Source organism: Ceratotherium simum, chromosome 1 (assembly GCF_057802395.1).
Source record: "Ceratotherium simum simum isolate JZ-2026a chromosome 1, ASM5780239v1, whole genome shotgun sequence".
In the NCBI taxonomy this organism is placed as follows: Eukaryota; Metazoa; Chordata; class Mammalia; order Perissodactyla; family Rhinocerotidae; genus Ceratotherium; species Ceratotherium simum.
The window spans coordinates 60355589-60379993 of record NC_141900.1 but is presented as its reverse complement, the minus strand read 5'-3'; the positions used below and the strand labels follow the sequence as shown (position 1 = coordinate 60379993).

Genomic DNA, 24405 nt, shown 5'->3' with positions numbered 1-24405 from the left:
CTCCAGAGAATATGGACTCTTTTTTTAAAAAGAAGGTTTAAAGAGTAAGGTGCACACAATTACCTTTCTTGGGTCCCCTGTGAATGTCAGTGTCACACCTAGACAGGTGGCCAAGTGCAAACAAATGTCCTCGAGAGGGGCCTGAGTAACTCCCCGAGTTCTCATCGCTGGGATGCATGTGTAATTAATAGATGTGTATATATCGAGAATGTAATATACATAACCAAGGAGGTTCCAAAAAGATTGCATGTATTACCAACTGTGAAGGGCAGGCCGAATGAGATAAAGTTGGTGGCAGGCGTTCCCAGGTGAGGCCTCGGTCCAGGAGCGGAGGTTGGGGCCGCACAGCTGTTGCTGCGCGCCCTGCTCCCTCCTCCCAGCTGCGGCGGCCTCAACCCCCACCCCCACCCTCCCCCCTCCGCTCCCGACGCCGCCACCGCCGCGGCCGCCTCCCCTCTGCCTCCCGGTCTCTCCTCGCTCTCCTTGCATCGCTCTCGCCCCCTCTCCCTCCGTCCCGTCCTCTCCGCTCCCCTCACCCCGCCTCTCTCCCCCTCCCCCAGCCCCTCCTCTCCTCACCCCACCCTGCCTCCCTCCGTCCCTCCGCCCGCCCGGAGCTCGCAGAGCCGACACCAGGGGGGCTCTCGATGTAGCACCATGACAGGCATCGCCGCCGCCTCCTTCTTCTCCAATACCTGCCGGTTCGGGGGCTGCGGACTCCACTTCCCCACCCTGGCCGACCTCATCGAGCACATCGAGGACAACCACATCGGTAAATGGCACGGGGGTGGGCGGGGGTGCCCGGCGCGCGGAAACTCCTGCCTAGGCGAGAACCCCAGAATGGCCAGGGGTGGCCGGGAGGGAGGGAGGCGGCGGCGGGGCGAAGAGGGTGTGTGCGAGCCCGGGCGTGGGGGTGGCGGGATGCGGAGGCGTGAGGTGCCTGGGGTGGGGGGGAGCAGGGTGTGGGTGGGGGAGGGGGCGGGCGCCCCGAGGTGCCGCGGGCCGGCGGGCGGGCGGGCTGGGGGATTCCGAGGGGCGTGCGCGCCGGCTGCGAAGTGGTGGGAGTAGGGGTGCGCGGCGGCGGGGGGGGCGGGAGGAGGGACCGGGCGGCGAGGAGATGCGGCGGCGGGGCCGGGCGCCGGGGGAGGGGGCGCAGGGCGGAGGGTGCGGCGGGGCCGGGCGGGTGGGCGGCCGGCGCTGGGCAGGGGCGCGGAGTTAGTTGGCCCGGGTGGTCGGAGCGGCCCGAGGCGCCGAGGGCGGCGGAGGGCGGCGGGGGGCGGGCACTGCACGCCGCCCGCCGCTTCCGCCCGGGCTCGAGCTGTCAGGGCTCGGCGGCGGCTGCAGCCTCTGGGAGGTGGGAGCGGGGGGGCGGGGGTGGCTCCACCGCGGCAGCCATTCCGCTTCCTCCTCCCGCTGCCGCCGCCACTGCGTCCTGTCAGCGCCGGTTGCTAGGTGTGGTGCGTTGGGAGGGGGCCGGAGCCGGCGGCCGCGGGCGGAGGACTGGGCGCTCGTCCTCTCCCCCTGCGGCGGCAGGGCTCGCCGGGCCGGGGACGCTGGCCTGGGGACCCTGGGGGCCCGCCCCTGCCTCGGCCTGGCGTGGACGCCGGGGCGCTGCGGGCTGAGGTCCCGGGTGCGCCTGCGGGCCGCGCCCAGCGCCCCGAGGCCGAGCTACCCCGGAGGCCCCTGCGGCTGCGTCCGGTGGAGAGCAATCCCCCGGGGCCCGCGGCCGGGCATTTAAATGCGCCCCGGCTCTGAGATTTGCCTTTCAAATGGTGCTAGGCCCGAGGTGCGCCGGCTGCGCCCGGGTCGGCGGCGGCGGCGGCCTGCGCAGCGCCCCGGGCGCGGGGGGCGCGGGGGAGGGGGCGCCCCGCGAGGCGGCTGCTTTCTCTTCCTGCCGAGGACCCCGGGGCCTTTCAACAAGTCCTTTAATTCACAGAAGTCATTGAACACGTTTACACCCTCCTATCCGGAGCCCCTGCGAGGGGCGATGGGTCGGGTTCATCTGGCTCCGGCGATCCAGCCACCTGCGCAAGGTGTGGCCGGTGCCGACGAGTTGTCCTGTGTCGGCTGGAAGGTGAAGGGACCGCATGATGCCCCAACGTGGCTGTCTAATCCAGAGAACCTGTAAATTGCCCCAGAAAGTCATTTCCAAATGACTGCTATGGATTCAGCCATGTGGATGCAACTCACGTTTCTACAAAGTTGAGAGAATAAATCACGACTGCTGTGTATTTATGCGCGAATAAAATGAGGCCAAGCCTTATGCTCCTTTGCGTGGTATAATGCCTTCTCTTTGCACACAGTGGGTGCTTAATAAGCATTTAATGCTAGTTTAGAATGGGATGTGGTGGGGCATCCGGAATGGGAAATAATCATTGAAAATGTCTACAAAATGTCTTTCAAAAGATAATCCTGGTGAGTAATTGTCCAGGTTTTGAAACTTAACAAAGTTTTAAAACATCCCTGTGACATGCCATCTCCTCTGATAAAGGTGTGACAGAACATCTGTACAAGTTTTGGTAGTCTTAAAAGCGGGAGTTTAATGGAGTAACAGATTTGCTGATTCATATCATGATTGAATAGTCATAACTGAAGGTGCTTAAAGGATAAATCAGATTTTTCATGATGGGTGGTTTAAAATAATATTAAAACCCCAATAATGACAAGTTCCAATAGAAATTTTGTTAGTTCAAGTTCCTTACCTTTCAATAATAAGTAGAAAATAATAAATATAAATAAATAAAATAAATATATATTATATAAATAATATTTCCTGACCTAGGGAAGGCTGGCATTGCATATGTCATTCACTCTCACTAACAGTTATTTCAGGATAAACTATAATTAATGTAAGGTGAGTTATAATTTTCCCACATTGCCTACCTACTTGGACTATCTGGTTAAAAGAAAATATAAATTATATTTATAAAATATGTTGAAGACAGTTATCCTTCTTGAGGATTTAGTTTATAATCAGATGATTTAAAACTAACTATTGGTGAATCACAAGAGTTTTTTAAGTTTGCAGAAATTGTCTTTAGTGTTGTGCAAACATTTTTTAAGAGAATTAAGGGTTTTATAAATTTTCTAAAATTCAACTTTTAAGTAATGGTCACTCCCAAAGGGCTAGTGTTTTTCTTTTAGTGAAAATATTGAAAAATTAAGTTTGTAACAATAGCTATGACTTAGGCAAACTGTGTAGGAAGGCTAACAATTACTATACTTTGAAATTAGTTTGAAACCAGCAACCTTTATGGAAAGTAAATGTTAGAATGAACGCTTGAAATTCCCGGGGTGAAGAGACTAACTTCAACTATTGTGTACTTCCGCTGAACAGAGGCCCCTTGCTTTCAAAGACAGCCCCATATGCAGAAAGAAATAAGAAGTGACCTCAAGAAGAATAAAAACAACCTGATTAGTAGGCAGTGTCATATAAATACACTTTTGATGAAGAGACATGAGTGAAAATATATCACAAAGCATTTAGTGAAAGTTCTATACAGGTATTGTTAAGTGGTATTTATTGTTTGTGGTTCAGACTATAAATATTTTTGGAGACAGGTGGTTATTTTTAATGATTGACAATGATTTGTTATCCAATGGCCACATTAAAAAGATGCATGATAAGACTACTAAGAGGTATATGTTAATCTTATCTTTAATTTTTTCAAGGAGCTTGTTATTTAGCAATCATGAGTATTAGAGAGATGCTTAGGTGGCATTTCCATCTTGGAGACCTTTCTGTTATTACCATTTAATCACTAGTCAAAACCTTAAGCAGTAATGAAATGAAGGTTTATGGGAATATGGTGTGTTTCTTGCTTGACAGATTTTTCTAAGGCCTTTAGTATACAAGACCCATAGTTTTCATTATAACTGTATTGTTTAGTTCAGATTCATTAAGTGCGTTAAGCTGAGAGTAGCTGTTATCTTATACATGAATACTTAGCTCCTGTTTTTTAACCATTTTCCTGTACCCATAAGGAGCAAGGATTTAGGGCTATAGAGCCAAGGGAAGCGTGATTTTCACCATCCTCTGTCGTAGCTACCTTCCTTCCTCTTGGAAGAGTATTGCACCTGTGTTCCTGTTTTCTTCCTTGCATTTCGTCACTGGTCTAGTACTGGAGCACCTGTCTCTGTATGCAACCTGAGTATCCCAACTTAAATTGCCTAGAAATCCCACAGCTCTGCAACTCTGAAGTGTTTCTCCATTAGCTTCGCTATCAGTTCATTCATAGCCTGGCTGTTTCCTGGAGACGGGAAAAGCTGATCAGGATTTGTTTGCTTCTTACTGTGAGTAGATACTTGAGTTTGTAGAAACACTCTTGACATGCACATCCTAGATAGGTGAAGTTAAACTGGTCACTAGGAATCATAGAAACAGCAAGAGCACTAAATTTAGCACTGAAGGTCATGGCGTAGACTCGTGAAATGTCTGCTCTGTCTCTGCATCCTCGTGCTGTGAAATATTTTGGCTTTTGGTCTCAGACAACTGTTTAGTTATTCTTACTAGATTTGATTATTTGATACATTTCTGAAAGTACCTCTACATTTTGGATTTATTTATGTAATAATATATATTGAGCACCTGTTTTGTACCAGGCACAGTTCTAGGCACCTGGTATTTTTTGGTGAACAAGGATTCCAACCTTTGGGGAATTTATGTGCTAGTGGTGGGAGATAGACAATAAACAGTCAGCATAAGAAGTAAATTATATGGTATGTTGGACGGTGGTTAGTGGTATGGAAAAGAGAAAGATTAGAGCAGGCTCAGATGGATTGGGAGGAGGAAGTGTTAGAATTTTTAATTGGTTGGTCAAGATAGGCCTCACTGAGAAGCTGATAGGTGAGCCAAAACCTTGACAGAAGTGAGGGAGTCGGCCATGAGGACATGTGGGGAACATCGAGGTCCAGGCAGAGGGAACAGACAGTGCAAAGGCCCCAAGGCAGACTGCACCTCTGAAACTGAAACACAGAATCTGACCCAATTCAGTTATTCTTGTGATGGTGCTAAACTAGCAGGTCATTTACGACTTGCCCCAGATGTTAGGAGACTTAACTTTGCTATTTTGGGCTCAGATATTCCTGTAGGGGCCCCACTAGGAGATGGAGTATTGTTGACTAGTAGTGGCCTGCAGCAGCTATGACTTGGTGGTTCTTGACCCTGAATGTCTGCAGGCTTCTTGTTGTGAATCTCTACTTGTTAGTTTTCTAATCTCCAAAAGCCAGGTAATAAATCCATGGTGTTTCTTTTCCCTAGGGTAGATTTATAAACCATCTAATTAATCAAGGTCAAAGTCTCTGGAAAGAAAAATAAGGTATTACTATCAATAATGTAGAATTTGGCTCCAATGATGGTTTAGTAAATATTCGCATCATCTTCTTAAAGCAGTACCATCGTATACTAAATAGATGGGTGTATGATATGTAGTAGGCTTTTATTATCCCCACTTTATAGTTGAGCAAACTGAGGCACAGAAATGTTACATAACTTTGCCTGAGTTTCCATGGCTGGTAAGTATGAGCTGGAATTTGAATTTCAGGTATCCAGAGCTGGGCCTGTGCCAAATTGCCAAATAGGTGAAGAACTAGACAGTACCATTCCTACGGCCCCTCCAGACACAATTGGTCTGTGTTTCCTCCTTTAGACAGTAACTCCAGCCTCTTGAGTTGAGGATCATCTGAGAGGCAGCATGGCAAACCCGGCTTCCTTGGGTTTGAATATACACTTCTGCCACTTGTCAGCGGTTTGACCGTGGACAAATGGCTTAACCACACTGTACCTCAGTTTCCTCCTCTGTATAATGAGCATAATAACAGCACCTACCCCAAGGAGTGGCTGATGAGGATTAAGTGAGCCCATAAGTGTCAAGTACTTATCTACAGTGTTAAATTATCTACATCATCCAGTTTCTTGCCATTTTGTATTTACTAAAGAAGTATGTTTGGAATCCTTCTGTGAGATCGACATTAGAGGTTAACAGAATGTGGGTTATGTCCACTTACAACTATGAAAAATCATCAGGCTCTCCCCAGGAAAGATTGAGAATAGGAAGTAGGAGACCCTTCAACAGTCTAACATTGGGGTTGCAGCCTCTGGCCGCTTTCTCTTCTGAGTGGCCAGAGGTACTTTAGATGCTGGCAAAGGCCTTTGCCGCTGTGGACTGGAAAGTGGTGTCAAGGCCAGCGGTTTCCAACGTGGCCTTTCCTTGTGGCCTGTATTTATTTGAAAAATCCCAGGACTAGAAAGAGACACTGTGCCTTGGGCCTGTGGGCACATTCCCACGAGGACATTTCCTGTGGGGTGAAGGAATGACTGAATGAATAAATGAATGAATGAAAGGCTTGTCACTGCCTGCCCTGCTCTTTGCCTGCACCCTGTGGCTTGGGGCAAGATGCCCTCTTAGTCCCTCCCACGGTGCACAAGAAGGTCCCAGGTACAGAGCCAGGGGAGCTTTTAAGTGCCTGTGTGTGCACGAGCCCATGCACACACGTGAGCACACACCACACACACTGGGGGAGACCCTATATCTGAAACTGCACGACATTCTCCAAAAAACACTGTCTTCAGTAGTTTTTCCATTTTCCCACTTCTCACCTGTAAACAGTGAAGTCACCCTTTATGAAACATTGCTAGTGAACATCCTGTGTCGTAAGTTTCATAAGCTTCTGATTGTTTTCTCTTAGTGTGCATGTTTTCTGATGTGTGATTGAAATGTCCAGACAGAAAAACTCTGCCTGCAACTGACTGGGTTGACAATAGCCTCCATATTCTTTGGAAAATGGTTTCCTTTAGAGTGCATATATATTGGAGACATCTCCCACCTTGACAATTCTAGAAATGCAAACTGACAGCTGTTTTTAGAAAACCCTGTTCTTCCTGTTGTTGACAGTGAAGAAGGCTTGAGGCTGGAGTAGGCTGGTGACACTTGAGAGGGGCTTTCCTAGGACTGTTTGGAAGCCAAAGACCTTGTGTTTTTGACTGAGATCTGAGAGACAGGGCACAATGCTGTTGAACCCCTTAAAATTCTCCCTTTTTTACAGCTTTTGCTTTTAGGACAAGAACCAGACCCTACATTTTCTTCTGTTTCTCTCCCCATCCCATCCTGGCCTTGCCTTCAGATCTTGACCATGCAGACGTGTCCTGGGGACTCCTGAAGAAATTCTTGCTGGATTGCAGATAATACATTTGGTTCATGACAAGGGAGTAGATTTGTTCCATAATGACCTGGCTAAAGTCTCGAATAGCAAATGTTGTTTCTTTAGAATATGAAAATCGGAAGCTGCAAATGTCAGAAATTTATTATATGTTTATTTGAAAAAGAAGGCTTTCATTTAATGTGCTAAATCAGTTTAAAGAAAATCATATTTTCCCCTTTCTCTACACACTGGATTGGTGCAGTAGTTTTACCTACTTTTTTTTTTTTTTGTGAGGAAGATCAACCCTGAGCTAACATCCATGCTAATCCTCCTCTTTTCTGAGGAAGACCGGTTCTGAGCTAACATCCACCGCCAATCCTCCTCCTTTTTGTCCCCAAAGCCCCAGTAGATAGTTGTATATCATAGTTGCACATCCTTCTAGTTGCTGTATGTGGGACGCGGCCTCAACATGGCAGGAGAAGTGGTGCGTCAGTGCGCGCCCAGGATCTGAACCTGGGCCGCCAGTAGCGGAGCGCGCGCGCTTAACCGCTAAGCTATGGGGCTGGCCCATTACCTACTTTTTTTAAAGGCCAGCTGCAAGCAGGGACCAGATTAATGGATATTCTCTTTAAGGATGAAGTCTTCCCAATAACTCTCTCTCCACTTTGGCAGGAGTCAAAGTGACTCTTCTGGGGTCCCTAACTACAGCCTCTCTGTCTAGCACCAGAGAGCATTGATAGTCTCTTGATGGCCGGAGCAGCCCTTGTGTGGCTCACCCACTGGCCTCCTAAAGGAAACCCTGTTCATTGTCTGCCAGGCTATAATGGTGACTTTCTTCTGAGATAGACCTCCTCGAAGGGACAAGATCTGGATACATGTTATTAACACAGAAAGAGTTACCATTTCTTTGGTATTATGTATAGAATTGGCACATATACAAAATGTATAGATAAATGGCGTATATATAACGTAAAAAATACATATATAACACATATCTAAATAACATGTATATATGTATTTATACATGTATGTGTATATCTACATGCCACAATGCATGTATGTGTGTACGTATATACATGTGTCTGTACATATATGTGTATATATAATGTATACATACATCTATGTTATACGTACATTCTCCCTCTTTCTCTGTCAAGATGGCTATGGATAGTGAGGACTACACACACATTTTTTGAGTATTTCCTATATGCTAGTACTTAAGAGAGTACTTCCTATCTCCAAGGAATTGAAATTTATTTGGAGAGACCAGACATGTACAGACTGAGATAAATGATGAATAATAATAGGGACCACAGAGGCAGATTTATTGTGAAGCTAATGAAACTCAAGCCCCAGGGCCCCTCGCTTGTACAACGCGTGTTTTACCATCTTTGAATACATTGTTAGGGCCCGCCCAGCCCTTCCCAAGGCCTTGGAGGAGCCCTAGCAGTGTGTACAGCAAAGTGTTCATGGGATCATAACTTCTTGTAAAATTTGAAAAAGTAAGGTTAACAGCAATCGATTAACGTTTTCCTTTTCCACTCTGACTTCCTCTTTGTAACATTTCTCCTTGTGACTCCTTCTCCTCCTTCCACTTCTTCTCAGTGATGTCGGAGTTGAGAGTATTTTTGAGACAAAGCTAAGGGGAAGTTGAATTGGGGACGCATTTAGTTTGGGTTTAGTGGGATATACTTATATGGTTCACAGTCATCTGTGTGTCTAGTTAAGTTATTCCCAGCCATCCTAATGTGGGAATCACTTCCCAGGAACACCATCCACTGTGTCAGCTCACCTGGGGTCCTTACACAGAGGGGCAGGGTCAGAGATAATATTGCAGCATGAATGTGTACAAGGACATCTGCCAGTAGGAATTAGTTTGAAATGTATGGAGCCAGAAGCTAATCCAGAAAATTCTTCTAAAATATTTCTAGATTGTAAAATTGTAAAGAGAGGATTCAGTTCTTATCTAAGTGTTGTTAATAGGGAAGTTTCTTCTGTTAGGAATATACTCAATGATGCAAGTATTCATTTATAAATGCACCATGTTTTTTTACGAGAATTCTAAGTTTGTTGCTCCTTTGACGTGAGTTTGTGTGTGTATGTGTGTGTGTGTTTGTATATATCAATAACAAAAAAAATATATAGACAACAAACTGGTTAATGAGTGTCATCAATACAAAGAGTATTTAGTTAATGCACAAGAAAGCTTGAAATGCCCTGAATTCTTGGAAGAAAATTAATAGAGGTGTTAACAAATTTGACAGGAATCCTAAAAATTTATATGGCATTACCAATAAAGAGCTGCAAGGCTGAAAGTAATTTTTCTGAATTATCAATAATTAAAAATAAATTTCAATCACCCACACTTGAGGAAAGATTGATTTATCTTTGCACCTTATAGAAAATGACATTAATATGAATCATTATCATATGAGAAGTAATCAAAGAGTATGCAACCCCAAAGAAGTATTTATAGCTGTGTATCAGGTGGCTAAGTAATTTACATACTGGGTTCTTTTGCTGGATTTAGATTTTGTGATGTTTTCCTTATGTCAGCTTTTAAAATTTTGTATTTTGTGATTTATTAATTTAAATAAATAATCACTTTCATAAGCATTTTGTATTTGTAATATTGCGTTTTTTCCCCCTTAAAGAGACTAAAGCTTCAGGCCTCGCAAAACTTGGATCCATTTCTTGGTACAAAGTAGGGAGTCATTACTATGTGCCAGAGACTGTTCTAAACAATTTTCGTACAGTATTTAATTCACCCTCACTGCAAGCCTATGAAGTAAACATTGCCCTGTCCTAGAAGTACTTCCAATTTGGAGTTCAATATGCTACCATATTAGTTAAATACCTTATTTAGTGAAATATGAACTAGAATGTTTATTTTAGTAAAATTATAAAACAGAAATATTTTCCTTCAGGACAGAAAGGCTCTTCTACCTCAGAAAACAGCATAATTATAATTGGCCCTTCCCTCTTTGTCCTATAGTGCCTGCCCATATCTCTGCCGGAGTTGTGAGCACCATACTTTATGGTAACCATGTGTGCTCTTTGCCACCCCCAGAAACTCAGCACCTTCCTGGAGGATGGGGCCTTGTCATCTTCCTAGCCTCTCCTTCAAGAAGTGTTTTCAGAAATGAAATGAAAATAAAAATCGAGAGTGCTTTGGGCTGTGAAAAGAATAAGTTGCAAAAGTGACTTTGCACAGTGAAAAACATATCTTTGAAGCTAATCTCTGGAGGTGTGCATTTATGAGGAATAATATATTGATGTGTTTATACATATCTGTTTATGGCATATACACAAACTAGTTATGCAATTAGTCTATGGTAGTTTATATTAAGGAACTTTGAAGAAGCCTATTTTTTTTGTGTGAGGAAGATCAGCCCTGAGCTAACGTTCATGCGAATCCTCCTCTTTTTGCTGAGGAAGACTGGCCCTGGGCTAACATCCGTGCCCATCTTCCTCCACTTTATATGGGACGCCGCCACAGCATGGCCTGACAAGCGGTGTGTTGGTGTGTGCCCGGGATCCAAATCCGGGCCGCCAGCAGCAGAGTGCGTGCACTTAACCGCTATGCCACAGGGCCGGCCCCAGAAGCCTATTTTTTTTTAAAGGAGATTTGAAAAGGAAATCCATGTCTTTATTTTTATACTTGGGAATTGAACCTGGTTAGTCCTTTTCTAGCTTGAGGCTATTATGAAGCTTAGTTGAATCATTTCTTGCCTTACCTACAATATTTGGTTGCCTAGAACATTCTAGGGCTTAAACAATGCTGGGACAAAAGTGTGTCTTGTTTCCTCCTGCTTCTTTGCTAGGAGTTTTGGTATAAAGGAGGTAGGGGGCTGGGCTGGGGAGAAGCTTGGACTGTGAAGCTAGGCAGAGCTGGATTTTGAATCCTGATTCCACTGCCTTTTCAAACTGGACAGTTCTGACAGTCTTCCTATTTGTATAAAATAGTCACAATAGCTACTATTTATTAAGTGCCTACTAGTGAGGCACTGGCTAGTTGCTTTATATGCATTGCTTAATGCATATAATGCATATAAAACACTGGGTGTTAGTCCCATTTGGCACGAGACATAGACCAAATGACCTAGCCCGAAGTATGCAGCCAGTAAAACACTCAGGGGAGCGAGGGGCAGGATTTGCTCTCAGGTGTCCCCATATACCTTAGTACCTGCTCTTTACAGCCTAAGTTGTGACCCTATACAAGACATTTGCCTTTTAATAGAAGGCTCTTGTGTACCTGTGTGTTTTATGTACAGAAAGGCTGGATTTCCAAAGGGAGCGATTTGGATGGTTGGGGGGGTACTTTGATGCCTGCCTTCTGGTAGAAATAGAAATGTTTCCAGACTTCTGAAGAAAATGTTTATGTAGGCTGGGAGGGTCCATGAGCATCCCATCATCACAGTAACAGCAATGAAAACAATAATTTGGCAATTCCAAAATGGTTATAATTACTGAATTGTCTGAAGATGCTAACCGGCTTTCTCTCCCTCACTGATATTTATCTATCTGGGGGGTGGGGGACTCCTGACAAGCAATACCTAACACATACACACTCACCAACTTCTCTTACTTTAGATTTTCAAAATTAAAATAATGTCATTATGTTCATGTGCATTATTTAAAAAATTTGTTCCGACCGATGATACCTAACAGGACCCAGCTATCAACATTGTGAATTAAGAGCCGAAACCCTGGTTTCTCTTGGCCTGTGTTGAGAGCCATCGCTGCCGGACACTTCTCTGGTGGCATTCACAGGGACAGCACACTTGAGGTCACATGACTCCATCACCACACCTCAAAGAGCTGGTATGGGAGCACATATGGGCTTAAAAATTGAAGCACCCTTTTTCTTACCTAACTCATTCTGTGCAAGTCTCTCAAATGCTAATTTAGCTGCCTGATTCTCACTGCGTGGCGTAATTATATAAGGAATGGCAAACGCAGGGGAATCTGAGAGACATATTTGTACAGCTTACTGTTAAGTAGACTGAACACCACAGTTATAAGCATAAATAAGCATAAATTATGCCCATGCTTCCTCAGGTATCAAACATCAAATGAAGGAGACGAGGTTTTTGAAGTTTTTTTGTAAACTCAGGCTAAGTACATACATATTACGGAAAGCCTTCACCTCAGAAATTCCAGATGGACTTCTCTAGGCTTCTCTCCTTTCCTCATTGAGCCAATCTCACTTTATTGAGGTATCTGACAGGCTGGTGGACTGTGGACTGAAAACTCTTCTTCAGGACTCATAGCAAGTGTCACAGGCGTTCCATAGGCCCCAGGTAATCTATAGTTGAGCTTTTTAGATCTTTACAGAATAGATCTTTTGATAGAATATTTCTGACACTAGACATCTGGAGTTTGGCACTAAGTCAACAAAATGGTTGAAGTTGTGTGACTTAAGCTAATGTTCTAATGTCTCGATGTTCTGCCTGGGTCGGAAACTCCCTGTTATGTGTTGGCTTCACTTCAGCACTTTCAGGGGCCCTCACCAACATATTTGCTGTTAAAAAATGCAAACATCAGGCAAAATATTTGGTCAAGAGATGTTAAGTTATATGTGCCTTTCACTTCAGATGTTAGAATAAACAATGATATTTTGTCAAAACCTGGAAAGGTGATAACATCTTAAGTGTTGGCGTAATGTATACTGTAAAGTAATGAGAATGATTCTCATCTGTGGCTTGTGAAAATCAGTCTTATTGATTTATAGGTCACACCGTATGTGTCAGTAGTGTTTATGTCAGTAGTTTTCAACATGGCCTGCCATCAGAATCCCTTGGGTGAACCTGGAAAAAATAAAGATGCCCGGGCTTCACCCCCAGAGCTTCTGATGTGATTGACCAGGGCTGGTCTGGGTCTGTGTTTTTAACACTTCAAGGTTGGTTCTAATGTGTTACCAAGGTTGGGAGCCCATTGGTTTACACTAATGAAATAACTAGCATTGTGAGGATGATAGAGTTTTAAAAAGGAATCAGACCCTTAAAGAGGTGTGACCGTTTTGGGTTTCCATTCTACAGATGTAGTTTTTAGTTTTACTGAAGGCAAGCGTTTAATATAGAGCAAGTTTGAAGATGTGATACTGTCTTCAGTGTGTAGTTAGAGCAGAAATGCTCAAACTGGGGAGCCTGTGGCCTAAGAGTCTCAAATTCGGATGCCTTCCAGACACAGTGTGTGACTGAAGTGACCAAGGTCAATATAACTGGGAGTGGTGGGAACTCGGGCACACTGGAGAGCCCTTGCTTTGCTTAAGAAGGCAGCTGCTGCTGCCTCCAGCCCAGCGTTGCCGTGTTAGAGTGTAGGCCTTTCGTTGGCAGATTCTTTTATTTTTATTATTATTGTTAGAGAGAAGCTAGGAATTAAGATTTTTATGTGAAATCTATCTTTAAATGTTTGCAACTAATACAGATGGTTTTAAAACATTGTGCAATATTTTAACGACTCCACCTAATCACCGTATTTGATAAGAGATATTAATGATAGGCCATATGTTTTGATGGAGTACCTAGGAATGCATACTCTGAGATACAGAGTATGTTTTGAAGGCCACTGTTTCCAGCAAGGAAGCTATATAAACAACAGAAGGTGTAATGGAAAGAATAGCTTAGAGTTGTTTTTTTTTTTTAATTTCCATTATTTATGAAATGATTATTTTTTAATATGAAAACTTTGATTAAAAAACTTTTTATACTAAATTCTAAAAAATGATCCTTAATCCTGAAAGTGTATTAAGATCATTATCATTTGCATTTCCCTCCCCTGGGAAAAAAAGCAGGACCACTCGAAAACTCTATCCTGATTGTTTTCATCATGGCCAAAAAAGCCTTTTGCAGATGAATTGAGCATTGTTTCACTGAAAAACTGGAAGGGAACTGAGAGATGATCTAGCCCAATGATCTGGTTCCATAGATGAAGAAGCCGAGGTGGTTTAAAGTCGTGAGTGAGCGAGAGTGCTTGGCCGAGAGGAGTTGAGAGAACGGCAGTAGAACAGTGGTTCAGCTTGTGGTTCCCAGAGCCAGCTCGCCTCACCTGGAACCTTGGCTTTCCTCCTTCTGTCAAGGTATCTAACCTCCCTCTGCCTCATTTTCTTCATCTCTAAAATGGGAGTAGTAGTACGTATCTCCAGGTTTAGTGAGATACCACATATATTTGGTGCGTTAGCTGTTGGAACTCTGGTGAATTCTGAAGAATTCATCGCCTTTTGGAGAAGCTGTGCTGGAGGCTTGACTGTGGAATGACTAGGGGTGCTGCCTCAAATCCACTGGCTATGTGACTTTGACCAAGTTATTTAATTTCTCTAGACCTCAACTTCTGTCAGAGGAGGACAGTTAGTGTTTATCTCAGAGTGTTGTTATGCGGATTAAATAAAAACATACATATGAAGGGCCTGACAACTAGGAAGTTGTCATCCGTGATGATGCTCTCAATGCCACATTCCTCAGATTCTTCGGTCCTCTTTATGTTTTTTATAATACGATGGAAGAAGAAGAATCAAAATAATCTTATACATTTCTGTTTCTTGTTAAGCATTTTTACTTGGAGATATTTGAAGAAATTCGATTTCCCTGGTAGAGTCTTGGTTTGTGTTTGTATAAGTCATATTGAGTGGCCATAGGAATCCATGAGCTGTTAAAACATTCCACACATAAATTCTTGCTGTTTCAAAATATACCAGCCTTAATTTAGTATTGTTTATCCAGATTGAAGTTTTTGCAACGTTAGATCATGTGATTAGAAAAATGACTTCCATATTTGATAAATATAATTTTCTATTTGGGAGCAAAGGCATTTTAAGAGTCTAGAGAGGTTTATTAAACTATATAAACAGAAAACATAATTTTCTTGTGTGTTGCACAACTAAGCAATGGAAAAATAGGAAATGATGTTCTGTATGTATTGTTTGTAAAGGTTTATTGTGAATCATTCGAAAGGATTTATAGGGCTTTTATGAAGAAATCCAAGAACACGACTGTAAGACTCTAACAAAATGTCACGCTCTCCTCGTTAAGAGGCTATGCATCTCTTTAATAATAGTCCTTGAAATGTCACATACGCAAATGCTGGAAGCTTCTCAGGAAAGTCCCGGGATAGGCCTTGTTTTAGAAGCTCAAGTGGCGATAGTTGAGTTGTTTACTGATTGCAGAGAATATTTAGAATACTTTCTTCCTAAATGGTATTTGACAATGGTTGAAATCATCTTCAGTCCTATAGGATGTATTGCCACTGGTTTTCCCCTTTAAAGAGTACACTGGGATCCGATACAGTTAAGCAGGTGGTCTGGGCTTATGTGACTTATCAGTAGTTGAATTAAAGTGGTTTCCAACACTTTTGTTACTAGGGCCCCTTAAGTTATTTTCCTTCTACCACTCCATGGATTCTGTGTCTTGAAAGATTTTTGTCTAACAAACAATCTGATATAATAAGTAATTAAATGCTTTTTCTGTTTTTTCTTGCAGCAACATCTAAAACTCCCAATTTATATATTTAGTAAATATTTATTGGGAGCCAACCATGGAGGCACTACCTGGGAACTGGGGCTACAGTAGTGAACTACACAGTTAAAGTCCGTGCTCATGAGAGAGGCAGACAAAACACAAATACATTAAGATAATGTCAAACAGTCATAACACGGTGAAGAAAAGTAGAGTGAGTCGGGAGATGGAGGTTGAGAGGCCTGTTGGAGATAAGGTAGTCTGGGCTGGCCTGTTTGAGAGGGAGGTATCTGAATGAAGTAGGGGAATGAATGAGCCATTCAGGTATCTAGGGGAAGAATGTACCAGGCAGAGGGACCAGCAAGGACAAAGGTCCTGAGCTGGAGTGTCTGGTGTGCTTGAGGAGCAGCAAGGAGGCCCGTGTGGGTGCGCAGAGGGAGAAAGGAGAGTGATGGGGGATGGGATGGGAGCCGTCGTCAGAGGCATATAGAGGCATATAGACCTGTGTGGCAGCTGGTGTCACCAGACAAGAGTTCCACTAATTCCAGCCCCAAATGAAGATGTGGAATGTTGTGTAGCTTTATTATGGCTATAGTTTCCACTGTGGTTTTGGTAACATTCAAATAGCTTAAGGACCCCATCACCACCTTCAAAGCCCTGTAGAGATCTGGGAAGCCCTGATAATGGGCCTCTAGATCTCTTCAAATCTAGTTTGCTTTTTGTTCAATCCTAAAAATGCTTTTTATCTTTTGAAATACAAATTTTTTACTAACGTAATTTATTTGACTAACGTAATTCATTTAGTGTTTGTGATTTTATTTTGGAGTAGGAATGAAAATAAGGATTATGAATAATCATGATGCATTAAAAAATAATGTTTGGCACAGTTTCCAAATTCTTTAAAATTTTCTTTAAAATTTTCCTTCAGGAGCTTTGTGAAATCTTGCATAGATTTTAGCGCATGTGAGTGTCGGCATAAAGGGAGGGCGGGGTGGGGGGAGAAGAGAGGAGAGAATGGTTTTGAAAGCAGTAACTGAAAGCATATTGACAGAAGGACAGAAAAATTACTGAGGGAGATTATATAGACCATGAGCCTGAAGAGATTATTTTACCATCAGTACCTTGTTCTGAAAGGTAGTATTTTATGTAGCTCTTCCGTGAAAAATAGATACTGGTTTTTTTCTACATCTGCTTCTTATGGGGAGATGTTAGTGTAAATACGTCACTGTCAAAATGAGCTTTTGTTTTTATTGATGGCATATGAACCTGTTCTTTGTATTCTAACCTGCCAGTATCTTTGTTCAAGTAATTGAGATGTGGTGTGTTTTAGATGACAGGATGCTTGTGCAGTTAATGAAATTCAAGGGAAAAATCAAAGAGTCAGATCAGAAATACATGTATTTGTACCTGTAATTTAGCCTTTCCAATTATTATAAAATGATGATACGTTATTACTGCCACAATAACGCGGTATAACAAACTATCTTAAAACTCAGTGACTTTCCAAGAGTAAGCACTTATTCTCATGCTCTCTGGTCTGCAGGGTAACTGTGTTTGGCTAATGGAAGCTGGATTCAGCTGAGTGGCTCTGCTTCAGGCTACTGGTCAGCTGATCTGCTGCGGGTTGGGCACAAGTCAGCTGACGTGTTCATTCTGGGGACCAGGCTGAAGGGGCAGCAGCTACTAGGGTCATGCTTTTCTCATGGTGGACCACCATAGCACAAGTGCCCCAGCAAACCGTGGAAGCACATTTAAGGCCTCCATTCATATCACGTCCCTAACATTCCTTTGGCCAAATCAAGTCACATGATCAAGCACAGAGTTGATAGGGCAAGGAAATATATTCTTCCACAAGGGGAAGGGGGAGAGCTGGGGTGACCTCAGTAATCCAGTATCCATTATCACAGATGTCTTTTTTCAGAAATAGAAAAAGTCCAAAAGGATTTGAAATTTACTACAGAGATATAAATTTCCCCCTAAAATGATCATAATACTGTGTAAACATGAATTTGCTGACCCTACAACATCCCAGAGAACTTGGGAGGCATACACTGACTCCCCAATGAGGAATGAGTAAACATTTCACACAGGGAAATTAAGACTTAAAGAAAGTAAAAGCAGTTCAGTGATTTCTGCTTGCCACAAATAATAGTGGAATCTGCTTCTCAGGTTAGGGATGACCGGCCCCTTTTCCATTCTGAGATTACTTAAGAATCCAGAAGCTTTAATTGGGGTTTCCCAGTGTTCTGTGCTTGTCTTCTAAGTTCCTGAGCTGTTTGGCGAGGCTAGAAGGATGGGGACACCTCCTCTGATGCCCTTTCCCAGTGGAGGGAGCTTTAGAAAAGCTTTGGGACTGCTTTATGGGGTGGATCTCATGCCCTTTCTCTTCCCCCAGTTCTGACCCAATGTCACAGAGGATGGAAAAGGACTGACATGCCAGTCAGGAACCTCCTTTCCCCATCCTCCCACTGTACAGCACATCTGCTGGTGGCTGAGGGAATGGTCATTGGTGTCGGACACCCCAGGGTTTGGTTGGGCTGCTCTGTGACTTTGGACAACTTGCTAATGTATAATTTTCTCATTTGCAAAATGAGTACTATGTTATCTACCATATAGGGCTGTTGGGAGGGTTAAGTGGCATATCCTAGCACAGTGCCTGGCACATAGTAAACATTTAATAAATATGAGCCGTAAATGCTTTTATTATTATCTGTTATAATAGGTACTAGAAACAGCATTCCATTATTGTTATTGCAGTATTTCTGTTTCTCCTCATGGGAGTGTGAGCCTCCAAAAGGCAGGATTCATGGCTCTGTGTTTCATCTCTGTGTCTCCATTCTGCAGTAGCACTAAGTTTATGATATAGCAACTTAAAACGATATCCACTGAATTGTATCCAGACACGTATCCTCAACCATGAAGCCTTCAGCTCCAAGGCCTAGATTGGATTGCTCCGAAAAACAGATTTAGTCGTTATTTTTTCACTTGCACATTTTGCCTGAAGTAAAGACTTTTGAAGCCTCGAAGGAATTTAAAAGATTTGAGTTAGTTCCATGCTTTGCCTTTAATCAGACATTTTCTACACACTCAAGGAAGCCCTGGCCTCTTCATGTTACATCAGAAGCGCTGAATAAAGCATAGAGGCAAATTTTCATGGTACGTCTGTAAGACTTAAAGGGCGTTTAAAGAATATTTTGTTCTAATATTCTTCTAACTCCTGTGCTTTGAGTTGTGTTTCAGATTGTGGGTGTGATCTTACCATCAGCTTGTTTACAGGTATTGTAAATTTGCAGCTAAGTCATTGCTCCCAAGGAGGGGTTACTCTAGGATAAAAGCCTCAGCTGCTGTAACAAACAGGCCCAACATTACATGGATTAAAAGTCTAGGGAGTTTATTTCTCTTCCACAGAAGGATCCAGGGTGGGTAGGCAGGCTACTCCACTCCATGCAGTTATTCAGAGCTTCAGGTTCTTTCCATCTTACTTCTTTGCTTCCTTCCTTCCACTCCAGAGTCTACTCCTCTTCTGTATGGTAAAAGCTGGGTTCTCTGGGGTCCTTCCCTGAGGATGAACTTTATTTGTATTCATCTTGGGGGAAAGGAAAAGAGTGTGGAGGAATGCGCCTACTATGTGTTATGGCCCAGGCCTTCAAGGATAACCTGTCACCTCCACTCCTATTCCATTGGTGAGAAGTTAATTGCGTGGCTACATGTAGCTGCAAACGCACTGGCACGTGTAGCTCCTAGTAGGGCCTAACTACACTTCTATTACTGTGGAGGAATTGAGGGCCTGATTTGGGGGGACAGCTAGCAAGTTCCTGCCCTGAAGCAACAAGTGAGTCTACTTTTGAGAATTTTGCCTTTCCATTGAATAGCTAATATATAGCCTAGTAGTTTAATAGGGAAAGAGTAGATGGATATAATAATAATTAACAGCATTTACAATTTATTGAGCTTCAACTATGGGCCAGGACTCTTAAACACACTTGAGCACGTTATTTCATTTGACCCTCTCAGAAAGGCCCTGAGGGAGGTTCTGCTATTATCTGTGTTTTATAGGTCAAGACACTGAGCCTTAAGAGGAGGGTAAGTAACCTTGTCAAGATTGCACAGCCACTGGGGGGCCGGCCTGGTTAGTGGTTAAGTTCACATGCTCCGCTTTGGAGGCCCAGGGTTCGCCGGTTCGGTTCCCGGGTGCAGACCTATGCACCGCTCGTCAAGCCGTGCTGACGGCGGTGTCCCATGTAGAAGAGCTAGAAAGACCTACAACTAAGATACACAACCCACTGGGGCTTTGGGGGGACAAAAAAAAGATTGCGCAGCCAGGCCTGCTTAACTCTAAAGCCTTCACCATAGTGCCCTGGGATGGTGAAATTTCTGAGGAATAAAGGATTGTTATATACTGCTGTTTATTCTGGTTTCTGCAGCTAGTCAGCAGCAAAGGCTATCAGGAAAAGCAGTGAGTTCTCGGGAAATAATTTAAGCAGAGGCTGTATAAACCTCTGTTAGGGATGCCACAGAGGGATCTTCTGCTTTGCCCTGAAGGCCACGGTGACTTCCATGATTCTCTGTGAAGGTCAGGTGCACTGCTTCGTGCATTCTGGTTTCTGAGTGTCACCCATGACCCCTCATTCCTATGACAGTTCCCATCAACACATACATTCTGTACTTCTTTGATAACAAGGAGGCACCTGGTAACATAGAGTACAAAAGGGTCAGTAGTTGAGACTGGGGTTCTAGTGTGACCTTGACTGGTCACTTCAACCTTGAGTCTTCATTTCTTGGGGAATAAAATATGTGCATTAGGCTTAATTGCTGGTTTTCCAGAAGTGCTTCTTGAGGCTCTAGGATTTCTGTAGAACTCCTAGTAGTTTTCATCCCCTACAGATAGGGCTTTGGGTAAACTTTTCTTAAAGGATTTTTCAAGTTTAAAAAAAGTGAAAACCAGTGGCCAGCCTGGTGGTGGTGTGTTTATGTTTGCACGCTCCGCTTCAGTGGCCTGGGGTTCGTGGGTTTGGATCCTGGGTGCAGACTATGCACCACTTATCAAGCCATGCTGTGGTGGCATCCCACATATAAAGTAGAGGAAGATGGGCACAGATGTTAGCCCAGGGCCAATCTTCGTCAGCAAAAAGAGGAGGATTGGCAACAGATGTTAGCTCAGGGCTGATCTTCCTCACCAAAAAAAAAGTGAAAACCAAAAGGCAGATTATAGTAGGGCTAATATTTGTTGAATGCCTACAGTGTGCTCTGCATTATTATTGTTCTAAGTGCTTTACAGGAATTAATTCACCTATGGGGTGTACTTACTGTTATTCCCGATTTACAGATGAGGAAGCTGAGCCACAGAGTGGTTAAATAACCTGCCCATTGTCACTCACTGGAAAATAACCAGAATTCAAACTTGGACTTTGAGATCCAGAGCTACACTCTGCTGCAGGAGTGGATGATTTCTGGGGTTTCTCCCAGTCCTAAAAATGGTATGGTTCTATGCTAGTGGCTGTGTACAGACAGCTCAAGAACTTTTCTTCTACAAGAAAGACTCCCAAACAATTCATTACCGCCCTCGTGACAACTGGAAGCTAAACGTGTCATAAAGTTGCATATCTTGCTGATAATTTCAGGAATCCTGGAATCTTTTCATTATTACCTGATGCAGCATGAGGTTCTGTGACATTGAAGTTTCTGACTGTGGACTTGCTTTGATAAATATACAGAAGCCTTCCTAAAACACAGCTGGTCCTGGGCGGTGGGGGTCATAAACAAGGGCCATCGTCTCATGAGATGCTTTTGGTATGCAAGGAATGGCCTCCTGGGATGGATCAAAAATGATGCTTTGTGGCTAACAATGCTATTAAGGGCATTTTATAATCATAGAATTTTACAGTAGAAGGAACTTTTGAAAATATCTAATCCGACAGTCTCCTTTCACCCAACCAACCTCACCTTCCATGTTTTTTGTAAATCATTGTTTCTCAACCCTTTTTTCAATAAGCCCCTCCCCAGGACATTGCCTATTTCAGATACTGTTTCCTATCCCCCCCACCCATGAAATTTCAATACTACAGATATACTGTATTTTTGTTTATGTACTGTATGTATATCTACACTTGATATATAAAAAGAGTGGGCTTCCCTACCCCTACTCAGAACCAGTTTTCACCATGTTGGGGGCAGCATCACCCCATCATTCTGTTAAGTTCCAATTTTTGCTATTGTGAACAAAACTGAAGTAGCTGCTTTTAAAAAATCACAACCTAAGAGAACTTTTTAATTCAGAGCACTTTATTTCCTAATTATGTTTTTATGTGTGAGGAATATCAGGGCTTTCGGTGAAAAATTAAAAAAATTGTTTAGGCATTAGGAGTGAAGCCAGGGACTCCAGTAAGCAATACACAGTATAATAGGCTATATACACACCAGGAAGGAGGGTATTCCTTAGGTGTCACTGAGTTTTTCTGCCATTGGTGAGGGCCTGACAACCGAGACTCTCGGGCCGTCATCATCCCACGCTGCAGCCTCCTGACTGGTCTCCCTGCCTCCACATCAGTTCCTCCACCCCCTAAAGCTTGTCCTCTGCAGCAGCAAGAGTGATCTTTCGAAAACGTCAATCATATCAAGCTACTCTGCTTACCAGCCTCCCCATTCCAACAAGAGAAAATCCAGTCACCTGATGATGGCTCACAAGTCTCAACACCGCCTGCCTGGCTGCCTTGGATCCCATCTCCTGACTCCTCTGTGCTCACCATGCTGCAGCCACATTCGCTGCTCTCCCTTCAACTTACCAACGTTGTTCATGCCTCAAGACCATTGCTCTTGTTCCTTCTGCCTGGATCTCTCTTTTTTAGATTTTTAAAAATAAATTTCAATTTTTAGAACAGTTTTAGATATACAGAAAAATTGGGACGATCGTACAGAGAGTTCCCCTTAATCCCGCATTCAGTTACTTCTCTAGATTTTCCCATGGCTGTTTCCTTATCTACAAGTCTCATCTACTCAGAGACTTTTTCTCTCACCTCAGCTAATAGGGCAGCCTGCACTCCCTCCTCGTTCTATCATATCACCCAGATACATCTTTTCATAGGACTTACCTCTACTTGAATTATCTTAATTATGTATTTGTTTGTTTGTTTATCGTCTGTCTTCCCTCACCAGAATGTGAGCTTCTTGAGGGCAGAGACTCACAGGCAAGTGCACTGTTGCTTCCCCGGGCCCAGAGCAGTGGCTGGCGCATAGGAATGTTCTGATCAACTGATCAGCTTTTGGCCAAGGAAGGCTGGTCTAGGACGTAAAGCCATTAGTGGAAAGCAAACCTGAGGAGCTAGATTTCTTGACACCCATTGGAATGCTTGATGTTAAGCCCAATCTGTGTCCATGTCAGACTGAATTCTCAGCTGCAGTCAATGATACAGTCCACATGTACTGAGGACCAGTCAGGAAGTATAGTGGGATCAAGGTAAACTGATGATGAGAGGATTCTCAGGCAAAACTGGCTTTTCCAGAATCACCCTACAAGACATCATCTTGACTCCATGTATTGTTGCTCCTTTATATCTGAGAATTCTCCCTTTCTGAGCTGTGTACTGTACAGACGTGGGTATTATCTTTACCCAGTTGTGGAAATAGGATTTAAGTTGGGACCTATGTGAGTTAGAATTGCATTGGTTGCTAGTAACGGCACCTGACCACAGCCTCTCAGGTAAAAGAATTCTGGATTTAGCTTGTTGTTCTTCAGTGGCCCGGGATGTTCATGCCAACTGAGATCTCTGCCGTTCTCTTCCTCTTTACCTCATGGTCCCAAGAGATCCAGTTAACACTCCTCATTTCCAGGCTTTTGGGATGGCCAAAAGAGCTTTCTGGGAAGCCTTACCCAATAGCTACTGCTTATAATATTACATTGGTCACCCCTCTCTGAATGGGAAAGGGAAACCTAATTATCTCCTCTCTGCCCCTCATGAGCTGTGGTTTTGGGGAGAGGGCTGGGCAGCATTAGGATGTGTATGTGTGTATGTGTGTGTGTTCAAGGCTTCCTCTCTCCTTAGGCCCAGAGTCCCTGCTCCTAATCAGGCTTGGGGAGGCTGAGAAGTATAACTCTTTTGCAGGATATATTGCCTACGGATCTGTTCTGAAGGAGTAAGGAGAGAGTTGATATCTGGCAATCTCTGCTGCAGCGACCACGATTTTAACTTTTTGTTCATCTTGAAGAGTCCTAGTATCTGAGACTATCTCACACCAAAATGTGATTTTGTACATGTGGATGCATGGTTGATAGTTATACACTAAGCTTCTTTAACAGGGACCCTCAAATGCAATTGTTCAAAGAAGATAGATGCTTCTTTCTCTGTTGTTAACAGAAGTAGACCATGATTAGCTTGGGTAGTACCTCTGTTCCGTGAGACTCTCTAAGGACAGCTTCTTTCTCTCTCAATGCTTCATCATCCTCTAGGGCATGGTTGGCAAATTATGGCCATGGGCCAAATTTAGCCTGTCCCTTGTTTTTGTATGGCCCACATACCAAGAATGGTTTTTACATTTTTAAATGGTTGGAAAAAGGTTTTCTAACTTATGAAAATTATATGCAACTCAAATTTCATGTCCATAAATAAAGTTTTATTGGAACACAGCCACACTCATTTATTTTCATATTGTTTATGATTGCTTTTGTGCTACATTGGCAGAGGTGAACAGTTGCAACAGAGACCAAATGGCTTGCAGAGCCAAGAAGTTTACTGTCTTGCCTTTTACAGAAGAAGTTTGCCAACCTCTGCTCTTTAGTGTGGTCCTAGACTCCATGGTTGAAGCTGGCTTTCTCTCACCT

The 24405-nt window shown here is 43.5% G+C and overlaps 1 protein-coding gene across 2 annotated transcripts in view; it reads left to right on the top strand.

Moving 5' to 3' along the window:
- The first annotated feature begins 506 nt into the window (after positions 1-506).
- The window catches only part of JAZF1 (JAZF zinc finger 1), a 374269-nt gene continuing 350370 nt past the window's right edge, over positions 507-24405 (top strand). The window contains exon 1 of one of the 2 annotated variants that reach the window (XM_087429126.1): positions 507-769. In XM_087429126.1, coding sequence (XP_087285252.1) covers positions 655-769 — 115 coding nt within the window. In that variant the 5' untranslated portion in view covers positions 507-654. The remainder of the gene's footprint in view (positions 770-24405) is intronic. The other variant, XM_004418882.3, reaches the window with a different exon arrangement.